This window comes from Lagenorhynchus albirostris, chromosome 17, assembly GCF_949774975.1.
Source record: "Lagenorhynchus albirostris chromosome 17, mLagAlb1.1, whole genome shotgun sequence".
NCBI classification, from domain to species: domain Eukaryota; kingdom Metazoa; phylum Chordata; class Mammalia; order Artiodactyla; family Delphinidae; genus Lagenorhynchus; species Lagenorhynchus albirostris.
The window spans coordinates 44883568-44898903 of NC_083111.1; the positions used below are offsets into that span (position 1 = coordinate 44883568).

The 15336-nt window shown below is 38.2% G+C and overlaps 1 protein-coding gene and 1 long non-coding RNA gene across 13 annotated transcripts in view; one reads left to right on the plus strand and one right to left on the minus strand.

Moving 5' to 3' along the window:
• Nucleotides 1-1324: 1324 nt before the first annotated feature.
• Nucleotides 1325-7382, minus strand: LOC132507748 (uncharacterized). The gene is made up of 3 exons (XR_009536293.1): nt 7250-7382; nt 5784-5963; nt 1325-1628 (listed from the first exon to the last, which is right to left on the minus strand). It is a non-coding gene; the product is annotated as an uncharacterized LOC132507748 (long non-coding RNA).
• Nucleotides 7383-12944: 5562 nt separating this feature from the next.
• The window catches only part of VPS13B (vacuolar protein sorting 13 homolog B), a 793535-nt gene continuing 791143 nt past the window's right edge, over nt 12945-15336 (plus strand). For all 12 annotated transcript variants that reach the window (XM_060128467.1, XM_060128455.1, XM_060128456.1 and 9 more), the window contains exons 1-2: nt 12945-13078; nt 13638-13816. In XM_060128467.1, coding sequence (XP_059984450.1) covers nt 13670-13816 — 147 coding nt within the window. In that variant the 5' untranslated portion in view covers nt 12945-13078; nt 13638-13669. The remainder of the gene's footprint in view (nt 13079-13637; nt 13817-15336) is intronic.

The following is a 15336-nucleotide window of genomic DNA, read 5'->3' on the forward strand; positions in this document are numbered from 1 at the left end:
TCACAACTTGCTTATCCATTACAATTACAAATGATCTTCCAAATGATCTGAGATATTACAAATGATCCTGTTTAAGCATTTTTGTACAAATCTTTTTGTGGACTAATTCTTTCATTTCTCTTTGGTAACTACCTAGAAGTAGAACAGCTGGGTTGTATGGTAGGTGAATATTTAACTTTTTAAGAAAATGCCAAACTGTTTCCAACAATGAAAAACAATGGCCATTCGGACAACAGCCAACAGTTGTATCATTTTACATTCTTAACAGCAGTGTATGAGCATTCCAGTTGCTCTATATCCTCACCAACACTTGGTATGGTCAGCCTTTTAAATTTCAGCCATTTTAGTATGTGTGTAGTGGTATTTAATTGTAGTTTTATATTATATTTTACTAATGACTAATGATGTTGAGCATCTTTTTATGTATACCAGTTTGCCATCCATTTTTCTTCTATGGAGAAGTGCATGTTCAAATATTTTGCCCATTTTAAATTGGTTTTTGCTTTTCATTATTACAGAGATTGAGGGATACGAGTTCTTAGCATATTCTGGATAAAACTCCTTTGATGGATATGTGTTTTAAAAATATTTCAGTCTGTGGCTTGCATTTTTATTTTCTTGGCAGTATCTCTATTGAATTAAAGGCCAGCATGTAGATAAAGAAGGAAATCTTCATATGGCCACAGTTCATGTGGAAGACTTGCAAGTTTTAATTGATCATGGTCTTAATACAAGTCTAGGGTGTGATGTAGCTAGTGAACTCAGGCTTTATCTATGAGTACATTTTGTAAATAATGAGAAGTAATAATCTTATGATACTTTGTACTGATCATATCACATTATTGTTTTCAATTCTGGGGACTAAATGTTAAATGGAACATCGTCAAACTTAAGTGCATTCAGAGGAAGTAGATTAGGATAGTAAGAAGACTGAAAGAGAAAAGATCAAAGGAACTTGAGATAGTCTAGAAATAAAAGAAATAAACAGAGACAAAGTTTTCAAAAATTTGAAGGTCTTGCAGAGTAAGAGAATAGTTAAGTGCATGGGATGTGTACTTAGAGGGACAAGAATTCAAAAGCTAGTTACTCTTAATAGATTAGGCATAGTACTCAAAGGCTAAGTTTTTTCACTGGTAAAATTCATAGTACATATTAAATACTCAACAAATAATATTATTCTTAAGCTTACTATGTGACAATAGTATTGTTATGAACTATTTATTACATAACTACTTCTGGAAAACCATAGGATAATTGGGATATTCATTTTATTAATTTATTCTGAACAAAATTGGCACTTTATTTGGAAGGTCTGTCAGTATTTTAGTTACCTATTGTTATGTAAGAAATTGCCCCCAAATCTAGAAGATTAAATAATAAACACTTATCTCACAATTTCTGCTGTGGTTTAGGAATTCAGGAGCAGCCTAGCTGGGTAATTCTGGCTCAGGGTCTCTCATGAAGTTACAGTTAAGATGTCAGCAAGGACTGTGATCATCTTAAGGCTGACTGTTGACAGAAAACCCCAGTTTCATCCTTGCCCCTTGGCAGGAGGCCTCAGGTTCTTGCCATGTTAACTTTCCCCTAGTGAAGCTTGAGCATTCTCATGTCATGGCAGCCGGCTTCTCCTAGAGGAAATAATACAAAGAGTAAGGAAGAAGTCACAATGCCTTTTATGTCCTACTTTCAGAAATCACATATTGTCACTTCTGCCTCCTTGAATTCGTTAAAAGTGAGTCACTAAATACAACCCATACTCAAAGAAAGGGGAATTAGGCTCCACTTTTTAAAAGAGTTATTATTAAAGAATTTATGGACATATTTTTAAAAACCAATGCAACCAAAAAGGAAATTTGTGCACAAAAATATTTTAAGGATGTTTCTGATGTTGACTTAGGAAAGAAAAGTGTTCAGCCCTCATCTCCGTAATCAAGTTTCTGGATATAGATTTCCTATAAAATCAAATATATTTCCCTTTAAGTTTGCTTCCTAAAATATTGGGTCCACCTCAGGTAAAGAAATGTTTCAATTATTTAATTATCATAAAACCCTGACCTCATGGAGAGATACCCAGTCTTTCCCTGTAAAATGGTCCTCATTGAGTTTCTGTCTGAAGTCTTTTGGCCATTCAAGATAAGAATCTTAATTTATGTTCTTCTGCTAGCTCAGGGTTAATATCTTCATATTATATGAAGACTATCTCCCCTGTCAATCTGACCTAGTATATTAGTTTCCTGCGGCTGCTGTAACGAATTACTGCAAACTGGGTGGCCTAAAACAGCACAATTTATTCTCTTGTAGTTCCAGAGGCCAGAAGTCCAAAATCAAGGTGTCAGCAGGGCTGCACTCCTTCTGGAGGCTGTGGGGGAAGAAGATTCTTCTTCTTCTTCTATTTCTACTTCTTTTAGCTTCTGGTGGCTCTTGGCATTCCTTGGCCCAGAGCTGCATCACTCCAGACTCTGTGGTCACACTGCCTCCTCCTTTTCTGTCTGTTATCTTCCTTTGTCTCATTCTTACAAGGACACTTGTTACTGGATTTAGGGCCCACGGTAAAATCTAGAAACTCCTCTTCTCCAAATTCTTAATCACATATTTTGCTATATAAGGTAATATTCAATCTCTTACTATATTACCAAGGTAATATTCACAGGTTCTGAGAATTAGGATGTGGTCATATCTTTTGTGGGGCTGCCATTCAGCCCACTACCCCTATTATCACTATTAATTAGCCTGGCAAAATAGGATATCCTTAAGATAGTCCCTAAAATATGACTAAAACTTTTGTTTCTTTAAAATTTACTCTGTTATTAATATAATCAAATGTCTGAAAATATATAATTTCTTAGAAAAGGTGGGATTTTATGGTTTTTTGAAGGCGTGATATAAACTTGAGAAATGTTGGTCTAATTGATTAATCTTTTGTTATCAAGTATTTTGTACATATATAAACATACAAAAACACCTATGTACTTACCACCTAACTCTCAAATATTAATATTTTGCATTATTTTAAAAAACATTATAGATACAGTTGAAGTACCCTGTATTCCCTTCCCTTGTTTTATTCTTCCATCTCTTCTTCTTTACAGGTAATTACTATCCTGAATTTGGTGTTTTTCTTTGTCATGAAAATATTTAATACTATTTATAAATATGTAGCTATCATAATATAGAGCCATATATATCTTGGAATGCCATATATATGTCTATATATATTATAAATATGATATGCTATACTTATTGTTATTTTTTTCTCAATGTTATATATTTCAGATTTAGTAATGTTGTTAAATATATAATTTTGTTCAGTGTTTGTTTCGTAGACTGAGTTGCAAACCATTAGTAGTGCAATCAATTTAGTAGGTCATGAACTACTTTAGAAAAAAAGAAATAGAATAACAGAGAAAATAGAATGCACCACATGCACATGTGCACCACATGCAATTTAAATATAGTTTTGTGAAAGTTCTCTCTTTCTCTCTCTCTTTTTACATATAAATTGAGTCATGGTGTAAACTATATTTCTAACTGTAGGTAAAACATTTGAAAGACATAGCTCTAACTCATTTATTTTCATTACTATAAATTTCATTATATGAATGTACCACATTTTTCCTGTTGATATTCAATTGTTTGCACTATTTTACTATTAAAATTAATGCTGCAAAATACTGTTAAACAAGACTCCTTGTTCATGTATGTAAGACTTTCTCTATATTATTTACAAGTGGAAGTGCTACAGTATATGTATGTTCAGCTCTGCTGGATATTTCTAAATTCCTCTTCACTGTGGAGTTTTGATTAGCAGTGTACAACATCCATAGAATGTACTTACAACATCAAGAGTGAACCCTACTGTAAACTATGGACTTTGGGTAATAATGATACGTCAACATGGGTTCCTCAATTTTAATAAATGTCACTGTGGTGGGGAATGTCAATAGTGGAGAAGGTTTTATGTGTGTGGGGACAGAGATTATATGGGAACTCTCTGTACTTTCAGCTCAATTTTTCCGTGAACCTACAACTGCTCTAAAATAAATAAGGTTTATTAATTAAGAAAAGCAAAATCTTCACCTGACTCTGGAGAACTATTGCCTATATAACCAACATGGCTTAAAGGCTTATTGAGACTTAAAAAATATATTTTTTGTGGGGGGAATATCTCAATAAAAAAAATATAATAGGAGATTTGGGAAGGGCTACTTATTTGACGTTAAAAAAAAGCATGAGCAATGAAGGAAACATATTAGTGAAAAGGAATGAAATGTATCTTGACTACTTAAGGAACAGGGCACAACAGAACACAGGTCGAAAACCACTACTTTTTGATTCTTAAAACCAAAGAAAAAAAGTCAGTGCTCAGAAAATTTTTCCAAGGCAGGAATTTGGCAATTTTTTTCTTGGCTCCAAGAGAAAAATAGCACAAAAAATGTTTAGTATTCCATGATTAGTTATTATTTTGTTTATACATCATAGTAAAAGATCTATTTTAAATATCTGGCTAGGAGACACGCAAGGTGGCAGAAGAGTAAGACATGGAGATCACCTTCCTCCCCACAAATACATCAGAAATACATCTACATGTGGAACAACTACAACAGAACACCTGTTGGATGCTGGCAGAAGACCTCAGACTTCCCAAAAGGGAAGAAATTCCCCACGTACCTGGCCGTATGGCTGACAGGGTCTTGGTGCTCCGTCCAGGTGTCAGGCTTGTGCCTCTGAGGTGGGAGAGCCAATTTCAGGACATTGGTCCACCAGAGACCTCCCAGCTCCATGTAATATCAAGTGGGGAAAGCTCTCTCAGAGATCTCCATCTCAATGCTAAGACCCAGCTCCACTCAACGAGCAGGAAACTACAGTGTTGGACACCCCATGCCAAATAACTAGCAACACAGGAACACAACCCCACCCATTAGCAGAGAGGCTGCCTAAAATCATAATGTCACAGACACCCCAATACACACCACCGGATGTGGTCCTGCCCACCAGAAAGACAAGATCCAGCCTCATCCACTAGAACACAGGCACTAGTCCCCTCTACCAGGAAGCCTACACAACCCACTGAACCAACCTTAGCCACTAGGGGCAGACACCAAAAACAATGGGAACTACAAACCTGCAGCCTGCGAAAAGGAGACCCCAAACACAGTAAATCAAGCAAAATGAGAAGACAGAGAAACACGCAGCAGATGAAGGAGCAAGGTAAAAACCCACCAGACCAAACAAATGAACAGGAAATAGGCAGTCTACCTGAAAAAGAATTCAGAGTAATGATAGTAAAGATGATCCAAAATCTTGGAAATAGAATGGAGAAAATACAAGAAACGTTTAACGAGGACCTAGAAGAACTAAAGAGCAAACAAACAGTGATGAACAACACAATAAATGAAATTAAAAATTCTCTAGAAGGAATCAATAGCAGAATAACTGAGGTAGAATAACGGATAAGTGATCAGGAAGATAAAATAGTGGAAATAAGTACTGCAGAGCAGAATAAAGAAAAAAGAATGAAAAGAATTGAGGACAGTCTCAGAGACCTCTGCAACAAAATTAAATGCACCAACATTCGAATTACAGGGGTCCCAGAAGAAGAAGAGAAAAAGAAAGGGACTGAGAAAATATTTGAAGAGATTATAGTTGAAAACTTCCCTAATATGGGAAAGGAAATAGTTAATCAAGTCCAGGAAGCACAGAGAGTCCCATACAGGATAAATCCAAGGAGAAACATGCCAAGACACATATTAATCAAACTATCAAAAATTAAATACAGGGCTTACCTGGTGGCGCAGTGGTTGAGAGTCTGCCTGCCGATGCAGGGGACACGAGTTTGTGCCCCGGTCAGGGAGGATCCCACATGCTGCAGAGCAGCTGGACCCGTGAGCCATGGCCGCTGAGCCTGCGCATCCGGAGCCTGTGCTCCACAATGGGAGAAGCCACAATAATGGGAGACCCGTGTACTGCAAAAAAAAAAAAAAAAAAATTAAATACAAAGGAAAAACATTAAAAGCAGCAAGGGAGAAACAACAAATAACACACAAGGGAGTCCCCATAAGGTTAAAAGCTGATCTTTCAGCAGAAACTCTGCAAGCCAGAAGGGACTGGCAGGACATATTTAAAGTGATGAAGGAGAAAAACCTGCAACCAAGATTACTCTACCCAGCAAGGATCTCATTCAGATTTGATGGAGAAATTAAAACCTTTACAGACAAGCAAAAGCTGAGAGAATTCAGCACCACCAAACCAGCTTTATGACAAACGCTAAAGGAACTTCTCTAGGCAGGAAAAACAAGAGAAGGAAAAGACCTACTATAACAAACCCAAAACAATTAAGAAAATGGTAATAGGGACATACATATCGATAATTACCTTAAATGTAACTGGATTAAATGCTCCCACCAAAACACATAGACTGGCTGAATGGATCCAAAAACAAGACCCATATATATGCTGTCTACAAGAGACCCGCTTCAGACCTAGGGACACATACAGACTGAAAGTGAGGGGATGGAAAAAGGTATTCCATGCAAATGGAAACCGAAAGAAAGCTGGAGTAGCAATTCTCATATCAGACGAAATAGACTTTAAAATAAAGACTATTACAGGAGACAAAGAAGGACACTACATAATGATCAAGGGATCGATCCAAGAAGAAGATATAAAAATTGTAAATATTTATGCACCCAACATAGGAGCACCTCAATACATAAGGCAAATGCTAACAGCCATAAAAGGGGAAATCGACAGTAACACAATCATAGTAGGGGACTTTAACACCCCACTTTCACCAGTGGACAGATCATCCAGAATGAAAATAAGGAAACACAAGCTTTAAATGATACATTAAACAAGATGGACTTAATTGATATTTATAGGACATTCCATCCAAAAACAACTGAATACACATTCATCTCAAGTGCTCATGGAACATTCTCCAGGATAGACCATACCATGGGTCACAAATCAAGCCTTGGTAAATTTAAGAAAATTGAAATCGTATCAGGCATCTTTTCTGACCACAACACTATGAGACTAGATATCAATTACAGGAAAAAAATCTGTAAAAAATACAAACACATGGAGGCTAAACAATACACTACTTAACAACCAAGAGATCACAGAAGAAATCAAAGAAGAAATAAAAAAATACCTAGAAACAAATGACAATGAAAACACGACACCCCAAAACCTATGGGATGCAGCAAAAGAAGTTCTTAGAGGGAACTTTATAGCAATACAATCCTACCTTAAAAAACAAGGAACAGGGCTTCCCTGGTGGCGCAGTGGTTGAGAGTCCGTCTGCCGATGCAGGGGACACGGGTTTGTGCCCCGGTCCAGGAAGATCCCACATGTCGCGAGTGGCTGGGCTCGTGAGCCACGGCCGCTGAGGCTGCGCGTCCGGAGCCTGTGCTCTGCAACGGGAGAGGCCACAACAGTGAGAGGCCCGCGTACTGCAAAAACAAAAACAAAAACAAAAGAAACAAGGAACATCTCAAATAAAAAATCTAACCTTACACCTAAAGCGATTAGAGAAAGAAGAACAAAAAACCCCAAACTTAGCAGAAGGAAAGAAATCATAAAGATCAGATCAGAAATAAATGAAAAAGAAATGAAGGAAACAATAGCAAAGATCAATAAAACTAAAAGCTGGTTCTTTGAGAAGATAAATAAAATTGATAAACCATTAGGCAGACTCATCAAGAAAAAAAGAGAGAAGACTCAATTCAATAGAATTAGAAATGAAGATGGAGAAGTAACAATTGACACTGCAGAAATACAAAGCATCATGAGAGATTACTACAAGCAACCCTATGCCAATGAAATGGACAACCTGGAAGAAATGGACAAATTCTTACAAATGCACAATGTTCTGAGACTGAACCAGGAAGAAATAGAAAATATGAACAGACCAATCACAAGCACTGAGATTGAAACTGGGATTAAAAATCTTCCAACAAACAAAAGCCCAGGACCAGATGGCTTCATAGGCGAATTCTATCAAACATTTAGAGAAGAGCTAACACCTATCCTCAAACTCTTCCAAAATATAGCAGAGGGAGGATCACTCCCAAACACATTCTACAAGGCCACCATCACCCTGATACCAAAACCAGACAAAGATGTCACAAAGAAAGAAAACTACAGGCCAATATCACTGATGAATATAGATGCAAAAATCCTCAACAAAATACTAGCAAACAGAATCTGACAGCACGTTACAAGGATCATACACCATGATTAAGTGGGGTTTACCCCAGTAATGCAAAGATTTTTCAATATACGCAAATCAACCAATGTGATACACCATATTAACAAACTGAAGGAGAAAAACCATATGATCATCTCAATAGATGCAGAGAAAGCTTTTGACAAAATTCAACACTCATTTATGATAAAAATCCTCTGGAAAGTAGGCATAGAGGGAACTTTTTTCAACATAATAAAGGTCATATATGACAAACCCACAGCCAACATCGTCCTCAACGGTGAAAAACTGAAAGCATTTCCAACTAACATCAGGAACAAGACAAGGTTGCTCACTCTCACCACTCTTATTCAACATAGTTTTGGAAGTTTTAGCCACAGCAATCAGAGAAGAAAAAGAAATAAAAGGAATAAAAATCGGAAATGAAGAAGTAAAGCTGTTACTGTTTGCAGATAACATGATACTATCCATAGAGAATCCAAAAGATGCTACCAGAAAACTACTAGAGCTAATCAATGAATTTGGTAAAGTAGCAGGATACAAAATTAATTCACAGAAATCTCTAGCATTCGTATACACTAATGATGAACAATCTGAAAGTGAAATGAACAAAACACTCCCATTTACCATTGCAACAAAAAGAATAAAATATCTAGGAATAAACCTACCTAAGGAGACAAAAAACCTGTATGCAGAAAATTATAAGACTGATGACAGAAATTAAAGATGATACAAATAGATGGAGAGATATATCGTGTTCTTGAATTGGAAGAATCAACATTGTGAAAATGACTCTACTACCCAAAGCAATCTACAGATTCAGTGCAATCCCTATCAAACTACCAGTGGCATTTTTCACAGAACTAGAACAAAAAATTTCACAATTTGTATGGAAAGACAAACGACCCCAAATAGCCAAAGCAATCTTGAGAAAGAAAAACAGAGCTGGAGGAATCAGGCTCCCTGACTTCAGACTATACTACAAAGCTACAGTAGTCAAGACAGTATGGTACTGGCACAAAAACAGAAATATAGATCAATGGAACAGGATAGAAAGCCCAGAGATATACCCACGGACATATGGTCACCTTATCTTTGATAAAAGAGACAAGAATATACAGTGGAGAAAAGACAGCCTCTTCAATAAGTGGTGCTGGGAAAACTGGACAGCTACATATAAAATAATGAAATTAGAACACTGTCTAACACCATACACAAAAATAAACTCAAAATGGATTAAAGACCTAAATGTAAGGCCAGACACTAGCAAACTCTTAGAGGAAAACATAGGCAGAACACTCTATGACATAACTCACAGCAAGATCCTTTTTGACCCAGCTCCTAGATAAATGGAAATAAAAACAAAAATAAACAAATGGGAACTAATGAAACTTAAAGCTTTTGCACAGCAAAGGAAACCATAAACAAGACCAAAAGACAACCCTCAGAATGGGAGAAAATATTTGAAAATGAAGCAACTGACAAAGGATTAATCTCCAAAATTTACAAGCAGCTCATGCAGCTCAATATCAAAAAAACAAACAACCCAATCCAAAAATGGACAGAAGACCTCACAGACATTTCTCCAAAGAAGATATACAGTTTGCCAACAAACACATGAAAGAATGCTCAACATCATTAATCATTAGAGAAATGCAAATAAAAACTACAATGAGATATCATCTCATACTGCTCAGAATGGCCATCATCAAAAAATCTACAAACCATAAATGCTGGAGGGTGTGTGGAGAAAAGGGAACCCTCTTGCACTGTTGGTGGGAATGTAAATTGATATGGCCACTATGGAGAATAGTATGGAGGTTCCTTAAAAAACTAAAAATAGAAGTACCATACGACCCAGCAATCCCACTACTGGGCATATATCCTGAGAAAACCGTAAGTCAAAAAGAGTCAGGCACCACAATGTTCATTGCAGCTCTATTTACAATAGCCAGGTCATGGAAGCAACCTAAGTGTCCATCAACAGATGAATGGATAAAGAAGATGTGGCACATATATACAATGGAATATTACTCAGTCATAAAAAGCAACGGAATTGAGTTATTTGTAGTGAGGTGGATGGACCTAGAGCCTGTCATACACAGTGAAATAAGTCAGAAAGAGAAAAACAAATCCGTATGCTAACACACATATATGGAATCTAAGGAAAAAAAAGTCATGAAGAACCTAGGGGCAAGATAGGAATAAAGGCACTGACCTACTAGAGAATGGACTTTAGGAAATGGGCAGGGGGAAGGGTAAGCTGTGACAAAGTGAGAGAGTGGCATGGACATATATACACTACCAAACGTAAAATAGATAGCTAGTGGGAAGAAGCCACATAGCACAGGGAGATCAGCTAGGTGGTTTGTGACCACCTAGAGGGGTGGGATAGGGAGGTTGGGAGGGAGGGAGCTGGAAGAGGGAAGAGATATGGGAACATATGTATATGTATAACTGATTCACTTTGTTATAAAGCAGAAACTAACACACCATTGTAAAGCAATTATACTCCAATAAAGATGTTAAAAAAAACCCCCAAAAAACACATTCATGTACCAAAGTGTTCACTGCAGCTCAATTTACAATAGCCAGGACATGGAAGCAACCTAAGTGTACATTGACAGATGAATGGATAAAGAAGATGTGGCATATATATATATATATATATATATATATATATACAATGGAATATTACTCAGCCATAAAAAGCAACGAAATTGAGTTATTTGTAGTGAGGTGGATGGGGCTAGAGTCTGTTATCAGAGTGAAGTAAGTCAGAAAGTGAAATACAAATCCGTATGCTAACACATATATATGGAATCTAAAAAAAAATGGCTATGAAGAACCTAGGGGCAGGACAGGAATAAAGATGTAGACGTTGAGAATGGACTTGAGGAACCGGGGGAGGGTGAAGGATAAGCTGGGGCGAAGTGAGAGACTGGCATGGATTTCTATATTCTACCAAATGTAAAATAGCTAGTGGGAAGCAGTCGTTTAGCACAGGGAGGACAGGTCAGTGCTTTGTGACCACCTAGAGGGGTGGGATAGGGAGGGTGGGACGGAGTTGCAAGAGAGAGGGGATACGGGGATATATGTATACGTATAGCTGTTTCAGTTTGTTATAAAGCAGAAACTAACACACTATTGTAAACAGTTATAGTCCAATAAAGTTGTTAAATATATCTGGCTAATTTATCTTAATATATTGGTCTCATTTATTAAATTGCCACACAAATAAGACTAGGCCCTTTTTCTTCCCTAGCAGAATAACAGGACTTGGAGCTCCTGCTCTAGACCACCTAGGGCTTTCAAACAATTAGTGCAACCATTTATATTAAAACTTCTGAGCCATGGCTTCAACCTCTTCACTTTTCAGGTGAAGCAGATAACTAATTACTTGGATAATTTACTTGGCTGATTTAGTAGGCTTTAATAAGACCCAAGTTACTTGGGTTACTCATCAAGGCTTTTTGTGAGAGGACAGCTGCTCTGAATTAGCCATTAGCTGCTTCTCTTTCCTTTTTTTTTACTTTCCTTCCTTCCTCTTTCTCCAACCACCCCACCTTCTTTCTTTTTGAAACTTAGTTCCTTATTTTCATTAGCAAAATAGATCTAAACACCTTGGCATCCTCACTTATGCCTCTTTCCTATGGCAGTTTCTAAAACTCTTTCAAGAAACCTCAACTTCATCATATCACCAGTGAATTGGGAGACTGGGATTGACATACATACACTAATATGTATAAAATGGATAACTAATAAGAACCTGCTGTATAAAAAAATAAAATTCAAAAATTAAAAAGAAATCTTAAATCGAATTCCAATAAAGAGTTTTAGGAATTTACTTAGGAAGTGTTTTCAATTAAATGCAACGACAACATGGGTGGATATTTTAATAACCTTGTAAGGAAAGTCTATTTTCAAAATGCAGTGGTAGGTGTCTTCTTCAGAGGTTACCAACAATAGTAAATACTGGTCAATAATTAGGCAGCATGTCCTATGCTATCCCTTTAAGCCCAGTATATAGGTGTTTATCCGGTGTTGGGTGTTTGAGTTTCTTGACTTCGTAAGCTTGCAAAGTACTAGAAGGAAAGGTAGTATTTTATACATTCATTTCAGCCTAATAAAACCAATACTGACCCTTAAAAAACTTTGAATTCATTATCTATCAGCTATTTCTTTTCACTTTCTCTAAGAGTCTTATTTCCTTCTGCTATTCCTACCGCTTCTCTGAAGTTCCATATATCGGACTGCAATCCAATGGACCTCCACGATTTTCTCTTTATTCCTTCCCCGCACAAATTTAAACATACTAAACCACTCCTTCGCCAAAGTAAAAGAACGCGAGAGCTCGTCTGCACGTTTGGTCAAAACGCAGTCTCCTAATCCTGATCCCTTCAACTTCTCCTTTCCCCCCGCGAATGAAGCTCTCGATCTAAATTTACCCCCCACCCCACCTGCAGCCTTATTGCTACTGCTCTGCGCACTGAACCCAAGTTCTTTCCAGGTCTTCCATTTCCTAAGAAAAACAAAAACCACTTAGTTTTCAGGGCTTTAAACACTAGGACCCGCTTTCTTCCTCCTCATCGGACCTATTGGCCCTCCGTGCTTCCTCACTCGGACTCGATATCCACCTCAGCTGCTCTCTTGCCGCAGCACCACTTCCGGATCTCCGGTGTCTCCGCTTTACCGGTCCGCCCACCTCCCCCGCGCACTTCCTAGAGCTTTGTGCGAACCACTAGCTGGGTAGGAGCGGAGACGCAGGCTGGTCGAGCGCCAGCGGTCTCCTCCTAGAAGAGGCACTGAATGGCTTCTCCAGCCTGGGAACTCCGGCCCTGATGCGGAGTCGAGTGGTGGCGGTGGAGGGTTAGTTTGTTTCGAGCACCGAGCGGGGCACACCCGGAAGTGCGCTGTACGGGAGCTGCGCCGCCTCAGCAGGCGGGTGCCGGGTACCGGGAGGTGAAGGAGACGCCACGGTACTCTTCGGCGTGTCACCCGAGGGTGCAATACGGCGAGAAGCGTACGGCCTGCTTCTGGCTCTGTTTCTACGGTGGTAGATCCGGCCGGGTTCCAGGGGGGGCGAGGGCCTCCTGGGGCGGCTGGGCTGGCTAAGGGAGGGGTGCGGCGGCCAAAGGCGAGCCTGCCTCTCCTCATTTTCCCACTCCAGGGGACCCGCTTTCTTTAGGTCACCACCTCTTCCTCCCACTCCTCACCAGGCGAGTTGAGGGGAGTTGTACTAGTGAGGCAGTCGCGGCTGGAGCAGAGTCCATTTGAGTTTTCTCTGCTTCTGGGGGAAGGCGAGCGGCCGCTTTGGTGGGGACTGTTGCTTTTCGGCCTCTTCAACCTTTCCCGAGAAACGCCTTTTCCTTAAGGAATGCGCCACAGACTCAGTTACCTCTAATGTTTCTGTCTTTATCCCTTTCAGCTTCTGACTTTGACTCTTCTGTACCTTAAAGAATGCTGGAGTCTTATGTGACTCCAATTTTAATGAGCTATGTGAATCGCTACATCAAAAACTTAAAACCGTCAGATCTACAGCTTTCACTATGGGGCGGAGACGTGGTTCTCAGCAAGCTGGAGTTAAAATTGGATGTGCTGGAGCAGGTAAGCGGTGTAGCTGTCACTGGAAACATTTTCAGCCTGCTTAGAAGTAATGTGTGCTTTCCTACACTGACTATGCTTTAAAAGCTTAGTTTTTCTGCTAATGTATTTTGGGCTATCTTGAACTAGAGACCTTGCTTTACAGAATTTTTTTTAATGGTTTGTTACTAATGATGGATTATTAGAATCATAATCCCCCAAATTGCCGCAACAGATAGAAAAAAATTTCATTGTTCTTGTCAGAATTGTTCACTCTGTTACTCAGTTCTTAAGCTTTACCGAATATGCTAATTTACATTGCTAGGATTCTGTATGACGCTGGAAAATATTCTCTTTTTCCTTTTTGGGGAACGAAGTGGTGCGAAAGACAGCAAGGTCACATCTTGAGGAAAGTTCTCTCAGTGGGAAAAATGACATTACCCATGACATCCTCAGAATATTGAATAGACAGATTGAGAATGCCAGCGTAGTTGAAAACTTTTTTCTTAATCACTTTTTTAGTTTCTTTTTTTTTTAACATGGGAATGGTCTGATGTAAATGAACTGTAACTTCAAAGTTTATATATTTATTAATTCACTTAGTACACTTATTAACATATGCCAGGCAATTCTTTTAGGTCTGAGAATACAAAACTTATCTTTGGGAACTCAGGAGTCAGAGACCAACTGCTTTTTAGGAGATAAGGAAAGACAATCTGATGGTGATGTTATTAGTAACTTTTAGTTATATTCCACTGCTTTCTGTACTATGGAATAACGTGGAGTTAACGCTGAGAAATAATATTCTTGGTTTCTTCCCCTTCCACTCTCCAAGGTTGATTACCTTAATATTTTCATTGTTTTTTAATGAGCAGAAATCCTAAGTATACAGCTCAGATTTTGCATATGCATACACCTGTGTAACCACTATCCAGATCAAGAAATAAAATATTTCCTGCACCCCAAAACGCTCTCCTTGCCTTTTTGTAATTAGTACCCCACCCCTAAAACAAGTGACTGCTATTCTGACTTCTATCAACACAGATAAATTTCTTGAACCTGTTCTTGAAACTTAAATGAGAATCACTTGTGTTTGAATTCTGACTTCTATCAACACAGATAAATTTCTTGAACCTGTTCTTGAAACTTAAATGAGAATCACTTGTGTTTGAATTCGTTTGTTCAACATTATGGCCAAGATTAACCCAGGTTCTTGAATGAATGACAGTTTATTCTTTGTATTGCCTTGTGGTATTCCGTTGTATAAAGATTCACAGTTTATATATTTATTTTCCTTTTGAGGTACATTTGGATTTTTTCTGCTTTTGACAATTATGAAGAAAGCTCTTAACATTCTTGTATTGGACAGAGGTGTTGATTTCCTTTAGATGCATACCTAGGAGGCAGGCATATATTTAGCTTTAATGGATACTGCCAAGTAGTTTTCCAGAGTGGTTGTACCAATTTACATTCTCACCAGTAATGTGTGGGAGTTCCAGTTACTTCACATTTTTTGCTGTTACTCGGTAAGTTTGTTATTTTTA